The sequence below is a fragment of the Oncorhynchus clarkii genome, chromosome 5 (genome assembly GCF_045791955.1).
Source record: "Oncorhynchus clarkii lewisi isolate Uvic-CL-2024 chromosome 5, UVic_Ocla_1.0, whole genome shotgun sequence".
NCBI classification, from domain to species: Eukaryota; Metazoa; Chordata; class Actinopteri; order Salmoniformes; family Salmonidae; genus Oncorhynchus; species Oncorhynchus clarkii.
This window is the reverse complement of record NC_092151.1, coordinates 50,764,105-50,782,765: the sequence shown is the minus strand read 5'-3', so window position 1 is coordinate 50,782,765 and position 18,661 is coordinate 50,764,105. Positions and strand designations below refer to the sequence as shown.

General features: G+C 46.4%; 1 protein-coding gene across 2 annotated transcripts in view; it reads left to right on the top strand.

The window, feature by feature from the left end:
• Window positions 1-18,661, top strand: part of LOC139408966 (E3 ubiquitin-protein ligase RNF13-like) — an 88,937-nt gene that overhangs the window by 29,415 nt on the left and 40,861 nt on the right. For both annotated transcript variants that reach the window (XM_071153498.1, XM_071153499.1), the window contains exon 4: window positions 1,847-1,972. In XM_071153498.1, the coding sequence (XP_071009599.1) occupies window positions 1,847-1,972 (126 nt within the window). The remainder of the gene's footprint in view (window positions 1-1,846; window positions 1,973-18,661) is intronic.

Sequence of the window (18,661 nt, the reverse complement as noted above, 5' to 3'; positions counted from 1 at the left end):
TGAAAAGCGATGGTATGTTTTATACATTTTACTGTTTAATTTTCCATTCCTGTCATTTGGAAAGAATGGCAGCTTGCAATAGGTGTGTAGGTACCATTTAGACGTGCACACACACACACACACACACACAGACACAGACACACACACAGACACAGGTCTTTCTAATGTTCCTCCTCTTGAGGGACACCAACCAGTCTCAGCATTGTGTGCGTGTCAACGTGTACTGTGTTCACACAAAAATGAAAAGGGCTGACGATCCGGAAAGGCTGGGTCCTTTTTGAAGCGCTCTGTACTGGCACTGCTCCAGAGAGCGAACTCTAGCTCCTCCACTAAAATGAACTCATCACTTTCACAGCTGACTGTAGCTGCCGAGTCATGGGCCCACCCCCACCAAATCCCGCAGCAATTTACACCTTGTTTGTGTCCTGAATGGCACCCAATTGCCTACATAGTGCACTACTTTTAACCAGGCCCCATAGGGCAATTTTTTTGTTGTTGTTGTGAACTATAAAGGGAATATGGTGCCATTTGGGACATAGGCTTCATCTTTATCTCTGACTAGCCTACCACCCCTGACTACAATCTGACTACCATCTGCACCTGATAGGATATGAAGACGCATTACACTGGATTTAATAGTGCAAGGAAATGGGACAAATATGATAAAATCAACATATCCCCACATAACACGGTTATCATTTAATCTGGAGCTAATGAATTATGTCAGCTCTATTCATGACATTTCTGTCTGCAATGTTATGAACGTTTCACTCACTCGGGACACCTCTCCCTACATGGAAACACTTGAACAGAACCTCAGTCATTGGACAACAGCAGGCCCTCAAATTCAGGAAGTATGCTTGTGATTGGACAGTGTCTCTGTCATTCTCAGCTGGCCTGCGGGTGATTGGCTTCGGCCTTGGGCCTTCCCCTTTGGCTATGTTCTGACAGGCCGAGTCATGCCCGAGGCGGGTCCCAGACTCCCAGAGCTGTAGGACCTGCTAGGTTTCATTGATGCAGTGCTCTGTGTGGACTCCACAGTCCATGTTGGCACCGTTATTCTGTTGAAAATAGCATTCTGACACAAGTACTTTAGGTGCCAATATGGTTAGCTATCTCAAACAGTACCAGCCAAACTCTGAGCGGTCTCTGGCTTTTGGGCTGATCCTACACTCTCTGTCTTTCCCTTTTGCTCTCTCTCGCTCTCTCTCCTCTCTGTCTCTCCCGTCCTGCAGCACAGGACATCTTAGGCAACCAGAAGAACTCAATGCCAAGATATGATCTCTTGTTTGGGTTTGTTTCATCTGTGGATTTTACCGTGTATTTGATCAGTCTTAGGGAACCATTTGGAACTTAGATATCTCGTGCACTACTTTTGAACCTGTGGGCCCTGGTCAAAAGTAATGCACTAAAAAGGAATTGGGTGCCATTTGGAACATTACCTTACTACTCTCGTGGCAAGGGAGGGTTTGAATAAAGCATTATGTTTCTTAATTTAAACATAATTCTGGCTCCGTGCTGTTATTGCTGTAGTTGTAGCCATTTTGAATTGTTTAGCCTATTTCTAAATTCTTATTTCTGTGCTCTTTGTTCAGTGTCTCACTAGCCTGCAGATTCACCATTTCTCTCTAGATTCCAATGGATTTAATTTTTAGATATTTTACCTTCCAGTGGATTTTTATTTAGGTTCCAGTTTCTGCTGAGGAGAGCCAACTATGAATATGCACACCACCACACCTCTGTTTGTGGTGATGATTCTAAACTTGACCTGTTTTGTGGGTGTTGTTCAATTGAGTGATAGTCACATAACTGATGCTCTAACTGTGCTGTGATGTCACACCCACAGGGCTTTCTGATTGGTGCACGGCCCCAAAATGCCTGCGAACCCATTGACCCGCCCCCTATTCGGGACAACCTCACTGGTGCCTTCATCGTGCTCATCAAGCGCTTCGACTGCAACTTTGACATCAAGGTAGGGTGCATCGCAATCACACAAACCTCCCCATGTGGTATATAATTTGTTGCCCCGAAGTTGCTAACTACGTACACAAGATAAGACATTTTGGCATCCGTCTAATGGTTAGGGTAATCTGATCCTAGATCTGTGGTTAAAGGTAGTTCCTACCTAAAGGCTCCCTTATGGTCTATAATGAAGTTGCCTGCAATTAAAAAAATATATATATTTTATTGAACCTTTATTTAACTAAGCAAGTAAGTTAAGAACAAATTCTTATTTACAATGACGGCCTACCCCGGCCAAACCAGGACGATTGTGCGCTGCCCTATGGGACACCCTATCACAGCCGGATGTGATGCATCCTGGAATCGAACCAGGGACTCTCTTGCACTGAGATGCAGTGCTTTAGACCGCTGCGCCACTCGGGAGCCCTGAGTACTGATCCAAAGTCAGTTTCCTTTTTTACCTCCTGATGGAAATGGTTAGGGATGGGATTGGGAAAGCTGATCCTAGATCTATACTTAGGCACAACTTCTACCTCGAGCCCTTCTTACATGCAGCACCAGTACACAGGAAATAGCTGTTGCCCAGTCAGGACTTCCTGTGCTGGCACTGAACCATATCTCCCTCTTTCCAATCCCCCCTTCCCTCCCTTCGCTCATCCCCGGCTTCTCTGGTTCGTCTACTGATGTGGTGCATTAACTGGGTGCCCTCAGCAGCTCGCTGCAGAAATGCAAAAGCATTGTTGTCGTTTTAACATGGTATGGAAAATACACCTTTACCTTGCGCCAACATCACAACCAAAGAGAGAGGAGGGCAGGGTTCTTTCCCTTTATTAAGAAGGGGGAAAGCATAATTTGTTATTACCGAGTTACAACATTTTATGCATGGCAAATCCACGAAGACTTGAGTGTAGCGGAATATTAGGCCTATTTTCTTCTTCTCAGCAACAAAGGAGCCATTTCGTTTTTACGGTGCGGCACTCCGAAACGTCTCGACTCTAATGTGTCTGTCTGCGGAAAGTGTATGTGTGTGGCGTGCTCAAAGTCGAGAGGAGGAGTTGTTTTCCTAATAAATCCCAGGAGCTGTGGAGAGCACCACTCGATCCATCCAACCTTGAAGTGAGGCCGTGTGCAGCAAACAGGAGTAGAGCGAGGAAGTTAGGAATGGAGAAAGAGGGGGAAGTGGAAGGATACAAGGAGAGGGACAGTGCATTCGGAAAGTATTCAGACCCCTGGACTTTTCCACATTTTGTTACGTCACAGCCTTTTTCTAAAATTGATTAAATTGTTTTTTTTCCCCCTCATCAATCTACACACAATACCCCATAATCAGAGTTGGAGAGTAACGGATTACATTGTAATTTTTGTAATTTTTGTAATTTTTGTAAGGGATTACAAAAAAACGGTAAATATCTGTAAACAGATTACAGATACTTTTGAAAAACTAGATGATTACTTCGAGGATTACTTTTAATCCAAGCCTATGGAATTAAAGGGGGGCTTTTATTGCTCAATCTAATTAATTCTGATAAAAATAAATAAATCCATAGGTTTAATGGACACATGCTTAAACTTGTATACTTTTGATAGACATGAAGTGGCAATCTGTAGTTGCTACATCAATTTTGGGATTTATACACTTTATTTATATATACATATCTCCATGGATTCTTGAAGAATAGTTTAACTGTCACACTCCATGAGAACCCAAAATATAAGCTTGTTTTACAGTAATAACAAACAATTATTTTTATATAATGGATGGTCTGTCCTTGCATCCATAGCTCTGTCTATTTATCTGAGAGTGGTTACATTTCTCCAGGCCCATCCCTCAGCTTTTTACCAAAACAGAGGCAGGGCGACCATTTTGTTATTGTTTCATCTGTGGATTTACCCTTTAAACAGCTGCATATTATCAAGACATCAAAGTGTCACCAACAAAAAGGTCAACAATAGGCCTTTAGCAAATGCAGCATATGGCATTCATTTTTCACATGTAAATCACACTTTTCAGTAGTGCTCAAAGAATGCCATTGCTTGAGCTCCTAATTTATTTTTCAACTCCAATCAATGAGTCCAATCAGTCCTCCATGACAACAAAATCATAAACAACAGAGTAGGGCTGGATAATAAAGTCCTTAGCTTTGGGGTCATGCTCGGGTAAAACAATTTGGCTAATCTATACTTCCATATTTCCAAGTGGGGTATAACATTTATTGGAATGACTGGAATTCTGATAGGCTTTGGTTTTTTAATGTAAAGATATAATTTAATCGTATTATTATATGTAGTAGAAAGCGATGGGTTAGAAGAAGCCTACATATCCAGCCCATAAAGTCAAATTTAACATCCATATATGGCCAGCTATGTAAACTTTAACATTGATTTATCCTGCAATAGATGTCGTTCAGTTGGTAACATACATTTTTGTCTTCTACTAATGCCTCTTAAGGGGAAAGTAATCTAAAAGTAACTGAATGTAATTAGATTACGTTACTAAATTTAAGTAATCCCAAAGTTACATGGCTGATTACAATTTTGGACATGTAACTAGTAACTGTAACAGATTACATTTAGAAAGTAATTGACCCAAACCTTCCCATAATGACAAAGCAAAAACAGGTTTTTAGATTTTTTTCAAATTTAGTATTTTAAGTATTCAGACCCTTTACTCAGTACTTTGTTGAAGCACCTTTGCAGCGATTACAGATTTAAGTCTTCTTTAGGTAGGACGCTACAAGCTTGGCACACCTGTATTTGAGGAGTTTCTCCTATTTTTCACTGGAGATCCTCTCAAGCTCTATCAGGTTGAATGTGGAGCGTCACTTCACAGCTATTTTCAGGTCTCTCCAGAGATGTTAGATCGGGTTCAAGTCTGGGCTCTGGTTAGGCCACTCAAGGACATTGAGACTTGCCCCGAAACCACTCCTGCGTTGTCTTGGATTTGTGCTTAGGGTCGTTGTCCTGTTGGAAGCTGAACCTTCGCCCTAGTCTGAGGTCCTTAGCACTCAGTCTCCCATCCCCATAGCATGATGCTGACACCACTGTGCTTCACCGTAGGGATGGTGCCAGGTTTCCTCCAGACATGATGCTTGGCATTCAAACCAAAGAGTTCAGTCTTGGTTTCATCAGACTAGAGAATCTTGTTTCTCATGGTCTGGGAGTCCTTTAGATTGCCTTTTGGCAAACTCCAAGTGGGCTGTGGTGCCTTTTTACTGAGGAGTGTCTTCTGTCTGGTCCACTATAAAGGCCTGATTGGTGGAGTGCTGCAGAGATAGTTGTCCTTCTGGAAGGTTCCCCCATCTACACAGAGGAACTCTGGAGCTCTGTCAGAGTGACCATCGAGTTCTTGGTCACCTCCCTGACCAAGGCTCTTCTCTCCCGATTGCTCAGGAAGAGTCTTGGTGGTTCTAAACTTCTTCAATTTAAGAATGATGGAGGCCACTGTGTTTTTGGGGACCTTCAATGCTGCAGACATTTTTTGGTACCCTTCCCCAGATCTGTGCCTCGACACAATCCTGTCTCTGAGCTCTACGGACAATTCCTTTGACCTCATGACTTGGTTTTTGCTCGGACATGCACTGTCAACTGTGGGACCTTTATATAGACAGATGTGTGCCTTTCCAAATCATGTCCTTCAGCTGAATTTACAGGTGGACTCCAATCAAGTTGTAGAAACATTTCAAGGATGATCAATGGAAACAGGATGCACCTGAGCTTATTTTCGAGTGTCTGAATACTTATGTAAATAAGGTTTCCTTGTTATTTAATTTTAATACATTTGCAACATTTTCTAAAACCTGTGTTTGCTTTGTCATTAAGGGGTATTGTGTGTAGATTCATGAGAGAAAAAAACTATTTAATCCATCTTAGAATAAGACTGTAACGTAACAACGTGTGGAAAAAGTTGAGGGGTATGAATACTTTCCGAATGCACTATAAATGAGTGAAGAGTAGGCTAATGATAGAAGTATATATGGATTGATGGAGGGAAGAGGTGGAAGTTGGGGAGGGGGTATGAGATGTAAGGAGTAATGGATTCTATGATAGATGGAAGAGAGTGAGTGGGAGAGAATGAAAGCTAGAGGGAGATGAATTGATTTGATCTCTAGAACAGGCAGTATGGCTGTAGTGTGTGGGACTTTCTCTCCCTTGTCCCTCTCCTGCTCCATGCCTTATAAGGCCTTTCTGCATCACACACACACCACTCAGCGAGGTGTTCCCGAGGCAGGACTGAAACCGGATGCCCCCCTGCCCTCTCCAGCTCGCCATGCGTCAGCCAGAGACAAACACGCTAGCACACACACTAGGCCTGACCTCAGATCAGCCTGTTCCATGATACAAACTGAACCCCTTATCAGTCAGCATTACAGACAAACTGATCTAAGAACAGCCGATACCACACTCGGCCAGACATTGGATCACTTAAAGGGACTCTCCCACTCTTCCCTTGGACCACAGAACAGCAGATGTCAAAGGTTTACAAAGCATTAGCAGAGAGTCTGGCTCTAAGATCTGTAGAATCAGTCCTTGAATTTTAACTCCTACCTATAGTCAAACAGCACAGAGCTACCGATCCTGACTCAGGATCAGCCAGACAGATGTGTTCTCTACAGCAGTTGAGTTACCTAAGAGCTGGGGAGGGACTGGCATGCGCAAGAGACTGTGTTCAGGAAAGGGCAGGGATATAATGTACGGGGACGGACCTTAGGTTTGAGATGGGGCGTGTGTGTGTGTGTGTGAGAGAGAGAGAATGGCTTAATGTCTTACGTTGGCCTCCAGGCTTTTGATTGACCATTAATAAATCTCTAATCAAGCAGGTGGGAGGGTACAGAAAAAGGAGATCCTTAAATACACTGCTCAAAAAATAAAGGGAACACTAAAATAACACATCCTAGATCTGAATGAATGAAATATTCTTATTAAATACTTTTTTCTTTACATAGTTGAATGTGCTGACAACAAAATCACACAAAACTTATCAATGGAAATCAAATTTATAAACCCATGGAGGTCTGGATTTGGAGTCACACTCAAAATTAAAGTGGAAAACCACACTACAGGCTGATCCAACTTTGATGTAATGTCCTTAAAACAAGTCAAAATGAGGCTCAGTAGTGTGTGTGGCCTCCACGTGCCTGTATGACCTCCCTACAACGCCTGGGCATGCTCCTGATGAGGTGGTGGATGGTCTCCTGAGGGATCTCCTCCCAGACCTGGACTAAAGCATCCGCCAACTCCTGGACAGTCTGTGGTGCAACGTGGCGTTGGTGGATGGAGCGAGACATGATGTCCCAGATGTGCTCAATTGGATTCAGGTCTGGGGAACGGGCGGGCCAGTCCATAGCATCAATGTCTTCCTCTTGCAGGAACTGCTGACACACTCCAGCCACATGAGGTCTAGCATTGTCTTGCATTAAGAGAAACCCAGGGCCAACCGCACCAGCATATGGTCTCACAAGGGGTCTGAGGATCTCATCTCGGTACCTAATGGCAGTCAGGCTACCTCTGGCGAGCACATTGCGGCCCCCCAAAGAAATGCCACCCCCCACCATGACTGACCCACCGCCAAATCGGTCATGCTGGAGGATGTTGCAGGTAGCAGAATGTTCTCCACGGCGTCTCCAGACTGTCACGTCTGTCACATGTGCTCAGTGTGAACCTGCTTTCATCTGTGAAGAGCACAGGGCGCCAGTGGCGAATTTGCCATTCTTGGTGTTCTCTGGCAAATGCCAAACGTCCTGCACGGTGTTGGGCTGTAAGCACAACCCCCACCTGTGGACGTCGGGCCCTCATACCACCCTCATGGAGTCTGTTTCTGACCGTTTGAGCAGACACATGCACATTTGTGGCCTGCTGGAGGTCATTTTGCAGGGCTCTGGCAGTGCTCCTCCTGCTCCTCCTTGTACAAAGGCGGAGGTAGCGGTCCTGCTGCTGGGTTGTTGCCCTCCTACGGCCTCCTCCACATCTCCTGATGTACTGGCCTGTCTCCTGGTAGCGCCTCCATGCTCTGGACACTACGCTAACAGACACAGCAAACCTTCTTGCCACAGCTCGCATTGATGTGCCATCCTGGATGAGCTGCACTACCTGAGCCACTTGTGTGGGTTGTAGACTCCGTCTCATGCTACCACTAGAGTGAAAGCACCGCCAGCATTCAAAAGTGACCAAAACATCAGCCAGGAAGCATAGGAACTGAGAAGTGGTCTGGTCACCACCTGCAGAACCACTCCTTTATTGGGGGTGTCTTGCAGAAGTGTGATTGACTTGGAGTTACATTGTGTTGTTTAAGTGTTCCCTTTATTTTTTTGAGCAGTGTACAACCCCCGTCCACCCCCAAAGCTGTACAGCTCCCAGACTTTTAACAGAAGCTCAAATGTCAGAGAAACAAAGGAGGAATCCAGGAATCGATTTTGGCTCAAAATAGGGGAGCAGAGGGAGGTAAAAAAAAAATGGCTGGAAATGTTTCGCAGCATATGTGTTTTTTTTTGCATTGCGCTAAACAGTACCGTGTGATCAAGTGAATGAAAACGGATTGTTTCTGAGTACCATCAGACATAATGGGAGATACAGTAATGCACGCTCTGTTGAGTGTCCGGGGCTGTCTGAGAGCTTGTGAGTGTTGGGTTTGATGTGCCGGGGAAGACATGCCACTCTGTGGGAGTGTGTGGTGGTGTGGGATGGGGAGCAAGAGAGCAGGTGATCAAGTGAGGGGACTTCTAGCGTTAATGGGTGAACTGGAGAGTGTACAGTGCATTTGGAAAGTAATTCAGTCACCATCCCTTTATCCAAATGTTGTTATCTTACAGCCTTATAAGTATAATTTGCAAATAAATTCATAAAAAATCCTACAATGTGATTTTCTGGATTTTTTTTCTTCTCATTTTGTCAGTCATAGTTGAAGTGTACATATGATGAAAATTACAGGCCTCTCTCATCTTTCTAAGTGGGAGAACTTGCACAATTGGTGGCTGACTAAATTATTTTGTGCCCCACTGTACAGTTGAAGTCGGAAGTTTACATACACCTAGGTTGGAGTCATTAAAACTCGTTTTTCAACCACTCCACAAATTTCTGGTTAACAAACTATAGTTTTGGCAAGTCGGTTAGGACATCTACTTTGTGCATGACACAAGTAATTTTTCCAACAATTGTTTACAGACAGATTATTTCACTGTATCACAATTCCAGTGGGTCAAAAGTTTACATACACTATGTTGACTGTGCCTTTAAACAGCTTGGAAAATTCCAGAAAATGATGTCATGGCTTTAGAAGCTTCTGATAGGCTAATTGACATCATTGGAGTCAATTGGAAGTGCACATGTGAATGTATTTCAAGGCCTACTTTCAAATGTAGTGCCTCTTTAGTTGACATCATGGGAAAATCAAAAGAAATCAGCAAAGACCTCAGGAAAACAATTGTGGACCTCCATAAGTCTGGTTCATCCTTGGGAGCAATTTCCAAACGCCTGAAGGTACCACGTTCATCACTACAAACAATAGTACGCAAGTATAAACACCATGTGACCACGCAGCCGTCATACCACTCAGGAAGGAGACTCGTTCTGTCTCCTAGAGATGAACGTACTTTGGTGCGAAAAGTGCAAATCAATCCTAGAACAACAGCAAAGGACCTTGTGAAGATGCTGGAGGAAACGGATACAAAAGTATCTATTTCCACAGTAAAACGAGTCCTATATCGACATAACCTGAAAGGCCGCTCAGCAAGGAAGAAGCCACTGCTCCAAAACCGCCATAAAAAAAGCCAGACAAAAAAATCCAGACTACGGTTTGCAACTGCACATGGGGACACAGAATGTCCTCTGGTTTGATGAAACAAAAATTGGATCTGTTTGGCCATAATGACCATCGTTATGTTTGGAGGAAAGGGGGGGGGGCTTGCAAGTCGAAGAACACCATCCCAACCGTGAAGGACGGGGGTGGCAGCATCATGTTTTGGGGGTGCTTTGCTGCAGGAGGGACTGGTGCACTTCACAAAATAGATGGCATCACGAGGAAGTAAAATTATGTGGATATATTGAAGCAACATCTCAAGACATCAGTCAGCAAGTTAAAGCTTGGTCGCAAATGGGTCTTTCAAATGGACAATGACCCTAAGCATACTTCCAAAGTTGTGGTAAAAATGGCTTAAGACAACAAAGTCAAGGTATTGGAGTGGCCATCACACAGCCCTGACCTCAATCCTATAGAAATTTTGTTGGCAGAACTGAAAAAGCTTGTGCGAGCAAGGAGGCCTACAAGCCTGACTCAGTTACACCAACTCTGTCAGGAGGAATGGGCCAAAATTCACCCAACTTATTGTGGGAAGCTTGTGGAAGGCTACCCGAAACGTTAGAATCTACCAAATACTAATTGAGTGTATGTAACCTTCTGACCCACTGGGAATGTGATGAAAGAAATACAAGCTGAAATAGATCATTCTCTCTACTATTATTCTGACATTTCACATTCTTAAAAAGTGGCTATCCTAACTGACCTAAGACAGGGAATTTTTTACTTGGATTAAATGTAAGGAATTGTGAAAAACTGAGTTTAAATGTATTTGGCTAAGGTGTATGTAAACTTCCGACTTCAACTGTAAGTTTTCAGACCCTTTGCTATGTGACTCGAAATTGAGCTCAGGTGTATCCTGTTTCCATTGATCATCCTTGAGATGTTTCTACAACTTGATTGTTGTCCACTTGTGGTAAATTCAATTGTTTGGACATGATTTGGAAATGCACACACCTGTCTATATAAAGGTCTCACAGTTGACAGTGCATGTCAGAGCAAAAGCCAAGCCATGAGGTTGAAGGAATTGTCCATAGAGCTCTGAGACTGTATTGTGTCGGCACAGATCTGGGGAAGGGTACCAAAAAATGTCTGCAGCATTGAAGGTCCCCAAGAACACAGTGGACTCCATCATTCTTAAATTGAAGAAATTTGTAACCACCAAAACTCTTTCTAGAGCTGGCAGCCCGGCCAAACTGAGCAATCAGGCGAGAAGGGCGTTGGTCAGGGAGGTGACCAAGAACTCGATGGTCACTCGAACAGAGCTCTAGAGTTCCTCTGTGGAGATGGGACAACCTTCCAGAAGGACAACCATCACTACAGCATTCCACCAATCAGCCTTTATGGTAGTGGCCAGACCGAAGACACTGCTCAGTAAAAGGCACATAACAGCACACTTGGAGTTTGCCAAATGGCGCCTAAAGGACTCTTACCATGATAAAAAAAGATTATCTGGTCTGAATGCCCAAGTGTCACGTCTGGAGGAAACCTGGAACCATCCCTGGAACCATCCCTACGGTGAAGCATGGTGGTGGAAGTATCATGCTGTGGGGAAGTTTTTCAGAGGCATGGATTGGGAGACTAGTCAGGATCAAGGCAAAGATGAATGGAGAAAAGTATAGAGAGATCATTGATGAAAACCTGCTCCGGAGCGCTCAGGACCTCAGACTGGGCTAAGGTTCACCTTCCACCACGACAACGACACTAAGCACACAGCCAAGACAACGCAGGAGTGGCTTTGGGACAAGTTTCTCAATGTCCTTGAGTGGCCCAGCCAGAGCCCGGACTTGAACCTGATCGAACATTTCTGGAGAGACCTGAAAATAGGTGTGCAGCGACGCTCCCCATCCAACCTGACAGAGCCTGAGAGGATCTCCAGAGAAGAATGGGAGAAACTCCCCAAATACAGGGTGCCAAGCTTGTAGTGTCGTACACAAGAAGACTCGATGCTGTAATCGCTGCCGAAGGTGCTTTAAGAAAGTACTGAGTAAAGGGTTTGAATACTTATGTAAATGTCATATTTCATTTTTTATACATTCGCAAACATTTCCAATAACCTGTTTTTGCTTTGTCATTATGGGGTATTGTGTGTAGATTGATGAGGGAAAAAATCTATGTAATCAATTTTAGAATAAGGCTGTAACGTAACAAAGTGTGGAAAATGTCAAGGGGTCTGAATATTTGATGAATGCACTGTATGTGTGTGTGCGTGTGGGAGGCGAAGGGGATTCCAGCACTGCTGCTCTTTTTAGAACTCCAGCCTCCCGAGGGAGAGGGCTCGCAGCTAAAGGGGAAGTGGGGAAGAAGCGTGAGGAGGAGGAGGAGGGGGTAAGGTTAACACTTCCTGCTTTCTGGGCCTCTGAAATAGGAGAGAGAGGGAGGGGGGGGGGCTCGCTGGTGACCCATCTGACCCCAGCTGTGGGGGAAGGAGACTGGGAAGGAAACCTGACACTACACCCCTCTCCCACCCACACACACCGCCCCCCTTTCTCCGACCCCCCTCACCCCTGTCCGCCTGTGTCAAAAGAGTCCCTCCATCCTCCCTCCAGCCGGCGAACCAACCCTTTTCCTGCCACTCTCTTGACACACACACAACACATTACACACTCATACACTCTCAATATACATTCACGCTGGCACACAATGGTTGTGTTATATAATTACGTGCTCTCTCTGGTTACCGTGACACACACACACACACACACACACACACACACACACACACACACGTGTTTGCCTAATCCACAATGGCAGAGTAGCCCTGTTGTCCCTTTGTCTCCCTCTCTCATTTCATTAAACCTATAGAGAGAATGACAATGGGATTCCCCTGTAGCCTACTCTACTAGCCTGACATCTATTATGTTTTATGACAGTTTGGGACAGTTTCCCATTAACATAGAAAAGTACACACAGCCTATGTGTAGGACTAGTCTGGATCAGGGGAGCGTGAGCCAGGATGTGGCTTATCTCCTGTTGTGTCCCTGTTGTTATGTATCTGCTGTTTGGTATCAACACAGTCTGCGCTGCTGCTCTGCTCTCCTGACCTTAATGACATGTGGCCTTGTGATGTCATCTCCACGGAGTGGCGGACACACACACACTTGCACGGTTGTTTCAGTGCTGTAGTATTATCAGTTGCAAAGCCACTACTTGCAGTTTGAATAGCTCTTATCTAGTCAGAAGTCTGAACCTTGAAACCAAGCTCCACTTTGCACCAGAATCTTCCTATAAGCAAATGAGAAAGAGAGCGAGAGGGCGAGAGAGAGATGAAGAAAAGTCTAGAGAGGAATTGGCAGGGAAGGCAAAAGGTGTTAATGCAGAGTGAGCGAGAAAGGAGAGAGAGAGGGAGGGGTGGATAAAAGTAGAGGAATTGGCATGGAGGACAAGACGTTGATGCAGGGGAAGGGGGGAGAACTAAAGAAGGAGAGAGAGAGAGAGAGAAAGTGAGCGATGGCAGACTGAGCAAGTGCAAGAGAAAGAGAGTGCGAGAGAGATCAAGGAGTGTGAATCCAGCCTAGTGGAGAGAGGAACTGATGTGTAGCTGCTGTATAAACAGTAGGGGGAGGGTGATGGGGACGGAGAAAGCCTCAGTTGGAGAGGAGAGGCTGACAACTTGGTTGTTGTTTGCACCACCGTTGGAGGAGCCATGATTCAGCAGTGCTGGCTTACAACGCAGCAACACAGTAACACACACACACCCTGATGCGGCAGTAATTACTGATGCTATCGGCTGTCTCTGTCTCACCACCAAGGCTATGGATCCCACTGTTGTACCCACTGTCTCGCGTAAGGTCGTGTGGGTGTGTGTTTGACTCATTAGAGCAGTACTTAAACATTCCATATTCTTCATTTACCTTACTCTGAGAGTACTCTTTTTTTAAATAATATTATTTTAAGGGTATATCGGCTTTAATATTGCAGATAGTGTGGTGTCCATCAATGTAATTGTCTGCATCATTTCCAATCCCCCAGAATTTTTTACATTTTATTTTTTATATATACAGTATCAGTCAAAGGTTTGGAAACACCTACTCATCCTAGAGTTTTATTTTATTTGTCTATTTTCTACATTGTAGAATAATAGTGAAGGCATCACAACTATGAAATAACACATATGGAATCATGTAGTAACCAAAAAAGTAACAAAATCAAAATATATTTTAGATTCTTCAAAGTAACCACCTTTTGTCTTGATGACAACTTTGCACTCTCTTGGCATTCCAGCTTCATGAGGAATGCTTTTCCAACCGTCTTGAAGGAGTTCCCAGATATGCGGAGCACTTGTTGGCAGCTTTTCCTTCACTCTGCGGTCTTAACTCATCCCAAACCATCTCCATTGGGTTGAGGTCGGGTGATTGTGGAGGCCAGGTCATCTGATGCAGCACTCCATCACTCTCCTTCTTGGTCAAATAGCCCTTACACAGCCTGGAGATGTGTTTTGGGTAATTTTCCTGTTGAAAACCAATGATAGTCCCACTAAGCGCAAACCAGATGGGATGGCGTATCGCTGCAGAATGCTGTGGTAGCCATGCTGGTTAAGTGTGCCTTGAATTCTAAATAAATCACTGACAGTGTCACCAGCAAAGCACCTATACACCTTCACAACACCTCTCCCATGCTTCACGGGGGGAACTACACGTGGAGATCATCCGTTCACCTACTCTGCATCTCACAAAGACACAGCAGTTGGAGCCAAAAATCTCAATATTGGACTCCATTGCTCGTGTTTCTTGACCCAAGCAAGTCTCTTCTTATTATTGGTGTCCTTTAGTAGGGGTTTCTTTGCAGCAATTCGACCATGAAGGCCTGATTCACGCAGTCTCCTCTGAACATTTGATGTTGAGATGTGTCTGTTACTTGAACTCTGAAGAATTTATTTGGGCTGCAATCTGAGGCTGGTTAACGCTAATGAACTTATTCTCTGCAGCAGAGGTAACTCTGGGTCTTCCTTTCCTGTGGGGGTCCTCATGAGACCCAGTTTCTGTTACGGTGCGTGAATGAGGACCCAAAAGCGAATTAACTTAAACAGAGCTTCTTTAATTACCAAACATAGGTAGGCTCAGACGGACCGGCAGATTCCGACAGGACAAGACAAGGTTACAGGAAACATGACGACAGTCTGGTTCAGGCATGAAACACAACAAACAAGAATCCGACAAGGACAGGAGCAGAAACAGAGAGAGATATAGGGACCTAATCAGAGGGAAAAAGGGAACAGGTGGGAAAAGGGGTGACGAGGTGGTTAGGAGGAGACAAGGCACAGCTGGGGGAAAGAGGGGGAGAAAAGGTAACCTAACAACGACCAGCAGAGGGAGACAGGGTGAAGGGAAAGGACAGAGACAAGACACAACATGACAGTACATGACAGTACCCCCCCACTCACCGAGCGCCTCCTGGCGCACTCGAGGAGGAAACCTGGCGGCAACGGAGGAAATCCTCGATCAGCGCACGGTCCAGCACGTCCCGAGAGGGAACCCAACTCCTCTCCTCAGGACCGTACCCCTCCCAATCTACGAGGTACTGGTGACCACGGCCCCGAGGACGCATGTCCAAAATTCTACGGACCCTGTAGATGGGTGCGCCCTCGACAAGGATGGGGGGGGGGGGGGGGGAAGACGAGCGGGGGCGCGAAGGACGGGCTTGATGCAGGAGACATGGAAGACCGGGTGGACGCGACGAAGGTATCGCGGAAGAAGAAGTCGAACTGCGACAGGATTAATGACCCGAGAAATACGGAACGGACCAATGAACCGCGGGGTCAACTTGCGAGAAGCCGTCTTAAGGGGAAGGTTCTGAGTGGAGAGCCAAACTCTCTGACCGCGACAATATCTAGGACTCTTAGTTCTACGCTTATTAGCAGCCCTCACAGTCTGCGTCCTATAACGGCAAAGTGCAGACCTGACCTTCTTCCAGGTGCGCTCGCAACGTTGGACAAAAGCCTGAGCGGAGGGGACGCTGGACTCGGCGAACTGAGATGAGAACAGCGGAGGCTGGTACCCGAGGCTACTCTGAAAAGGAGATAGCCCGGTCGCAGACGAAGGAAGCGAGTTGTGGGCGTATTCTGCCCAGGGGAGCTGTTCTGACCAAGACGCAGGGTTGCGAAAAGAAAGACTGCGTAAGATGCGACCAATAGTCTGATTGGCCCGTTCTGCTTGACCGTTAGACTGGGGGTGAAAGCCGGAAGAGAGACTGACGGAAGCCCCAATCAAACGGCAAAACTCCCTCCAAAATTGAGACGTGAATTGCGGACCTCTGTCCGAAACGACGTCTGACGGAAGGCCATGAATTCTGAAAACATTCTCGATGATGATTTGTGCCGTCTCTTTAGCAGAAGGAAGCTTAGCAAGGGGAATGAAATGAGCCGCCTTAGAGAACCTATCGACAACCGTAAGAATAACAGTCTTCCCCGCTGACGAAGGCAGTCCGGTGACAAAATCTAAGGCGATGTGAGACCACGGTCGAGAGGGAATAGGAAGCGGCCTGAGACGGCCGGCAGGAGGAGAGTTACCGGACTTAGTCTGCGCGCAGACCGAACAAGCAGCCACGAAACGACGCGTGTCATGCTCCCGGGTGGGCCACCAAAAACGCTGGCGAATGGAAGCAAGCGTACCCCGAACGCCAGGGTGGCCGGCTAACTTGGCAGAGTGAGCCCACTGAAGAACGGCCAGACGAGTAGGAACGGGAACGAAAAGAAGGTTCCTAGGACAAGCGCGCGGCGACGGAGTGTGAGTAAGCGCTTGCTTTACCTGCCTCTCAATTCCCCAGACAGTCAACCCGACAACACGCCCCTCAGGGAGAATCCCCTCGGGGTCAGTGGAGGCTACTGAAGAACTGAAGAGACGAGACAAAGCATCAGGCTTGGTGTTCTTAGAGCCCGGACGATAAGAAATCACGAACTCGAAACGAGCGAAAAACAGCGCCCAACGCGCCTGACGCGCATTAAGTCGTTTGGCAGAACGGATGTACTCAAGGTTCCTATGGTCAGTCCAAACGACAAAAGGAACGGTCGCCCCCTCCAACCACTGTCGCCATTCGCCTAGGGCTAACCGGATGGCGAGCAGTTCGCGGTTACCCACATCATAGTTACGTTCCGACGGCGACAGGCGATGAGAAAAATACGCGCATGGGTGGACCTTGTCGTCAGAGAGGGAGCGCTGAGAAAGAATGGCTCCCACGCCCACCTCTGACGCGTCAACCTCGACAACGAACTGTCTAGAGACGTCAGGTGTAACAAGGATAGGAGCGGATGTAAAACGATTCTTGAGGAGATCAAAAGCTCCCTGGGCGGAAACGGACCACTTAAAGCACGTCTTGACAGAAGTAAGGGCTGTGAGAGGAGCTGCCACCTGACCGAAATTACGGATGAAACGACGATAGAAGTTCGCGAAGCCGAGAAAGCGCTGCAGCTCGACGCGTGACTTAGGGACGGGCCAATCAATGACAGCTTGGACCTTAGCGGGATCCATCTTAATGCCTTCAGCGGAAATAACAGAACCGAGAAATGTGACGGAGGAGGCATGAAAAGTGCACTTCTCAGCCTTCACAAAAAGACAATTCTCTAAAAGGCGCTGGAGGACACGTCGAACGTGCTGAACATGAATCTGGAGTGACGGTGAAAAAATCAGGATATCGTCAAGGTAAACGAAAACAAAGATGTTCAGCATGTCTCTCAGGACATCATTGACTAATGCCTGAAAGACAGCTGGAGCGTTAGCGAGGCCGAAAGGAAGAACCCGGTATTCAAAGTGCCCTAACGGAGTGTTAAACGCCGTCTTCCACTCGTCCCCCTCCCTGATGCGCACGAGATGGTAAGCGTTACGAAGGTCCAACTTAGTGAAAAACCTGGCTCCCTGCAGGATCTCGAAGGCTGAAGACATAAGAGGAAGCGGATAACGATTCTTCACTGTTATGTCATTCAGCCCTCGATAATCTATGCAGGGGCGCAGAGACCCGTCCTTCTTCTTGACAAAAAAAAACCCCGCTCCGGCGGGAGAGGAGGAGGGGACTATGGTACCGGCGTCAAGAGCTACAGACAAATAATCTTCGAGAGCCTTACGTTCGGGAGCCGACAGAGAGTATAGTCTACCCCGGGGGGGGGTGGTTCCCGGAAGGAGATCAATACTACAATCATACGACCGGTGTGGAGGAAGAGAGGTGGCCCTGGACCGACTGAACACCGTGCGCAGATCGTGATATTCCTCCGGCACCCCTGTCAAATCACCAGGCTCCTCCTGTGAAGAAGAGACAGAGGAAACAGGAGGGATAGCAGACATTAAACATTTCACATGACAAGAGACGTTCCAGGAGAGGATAGAATTACTAGACCAATTAATGGAAGGATTATGACAAACTAGCCAGGGATGGCCCAAAACAACAGGTGTAAAAGGTGAACGAAAAATTAAAAAAGAAATGGTTTCACTATGATTACCAGAGACAGTGAGGGTTAAAGGTAGCGTCTCACGCTGAATCCTGGGGAGAGGACTACCATCCAGGGCGAACAAGGCCGTGGGCTCCTTTAACTGTCTGAGAGGAATGTCATGTTCCCGAGCCCAGGTCTCGTCCATAAAACAGCCCTCCGCCCCAGAGTCTATTAAGGCACTGCAGGAAGCTGACGAACCGGTCCAGCGTAGATGGACCGACAAGGTAGTGCAGGATCTTGAAGGAGAGACAGGAGTAGTAGCGCTCACCAGTAGCCCTCCGCTTACTGATGAGCTCTGGCCTTTTACTGGACATGAAGTGACAAAATGACCAGCGGAACCGCAATAGAGACAGAGGCGGTTGGTGATTCTCCGTTCCCTCTCCTTAGTCGAGATGCGGATACCTCCCAGCTGCATGGGCTCAGCACCCGAGCCGGCAGAGGAAGATGGTAGTGATGCGGAGAGGGGGGCAACGGAGAACGCGAGCTCCTTT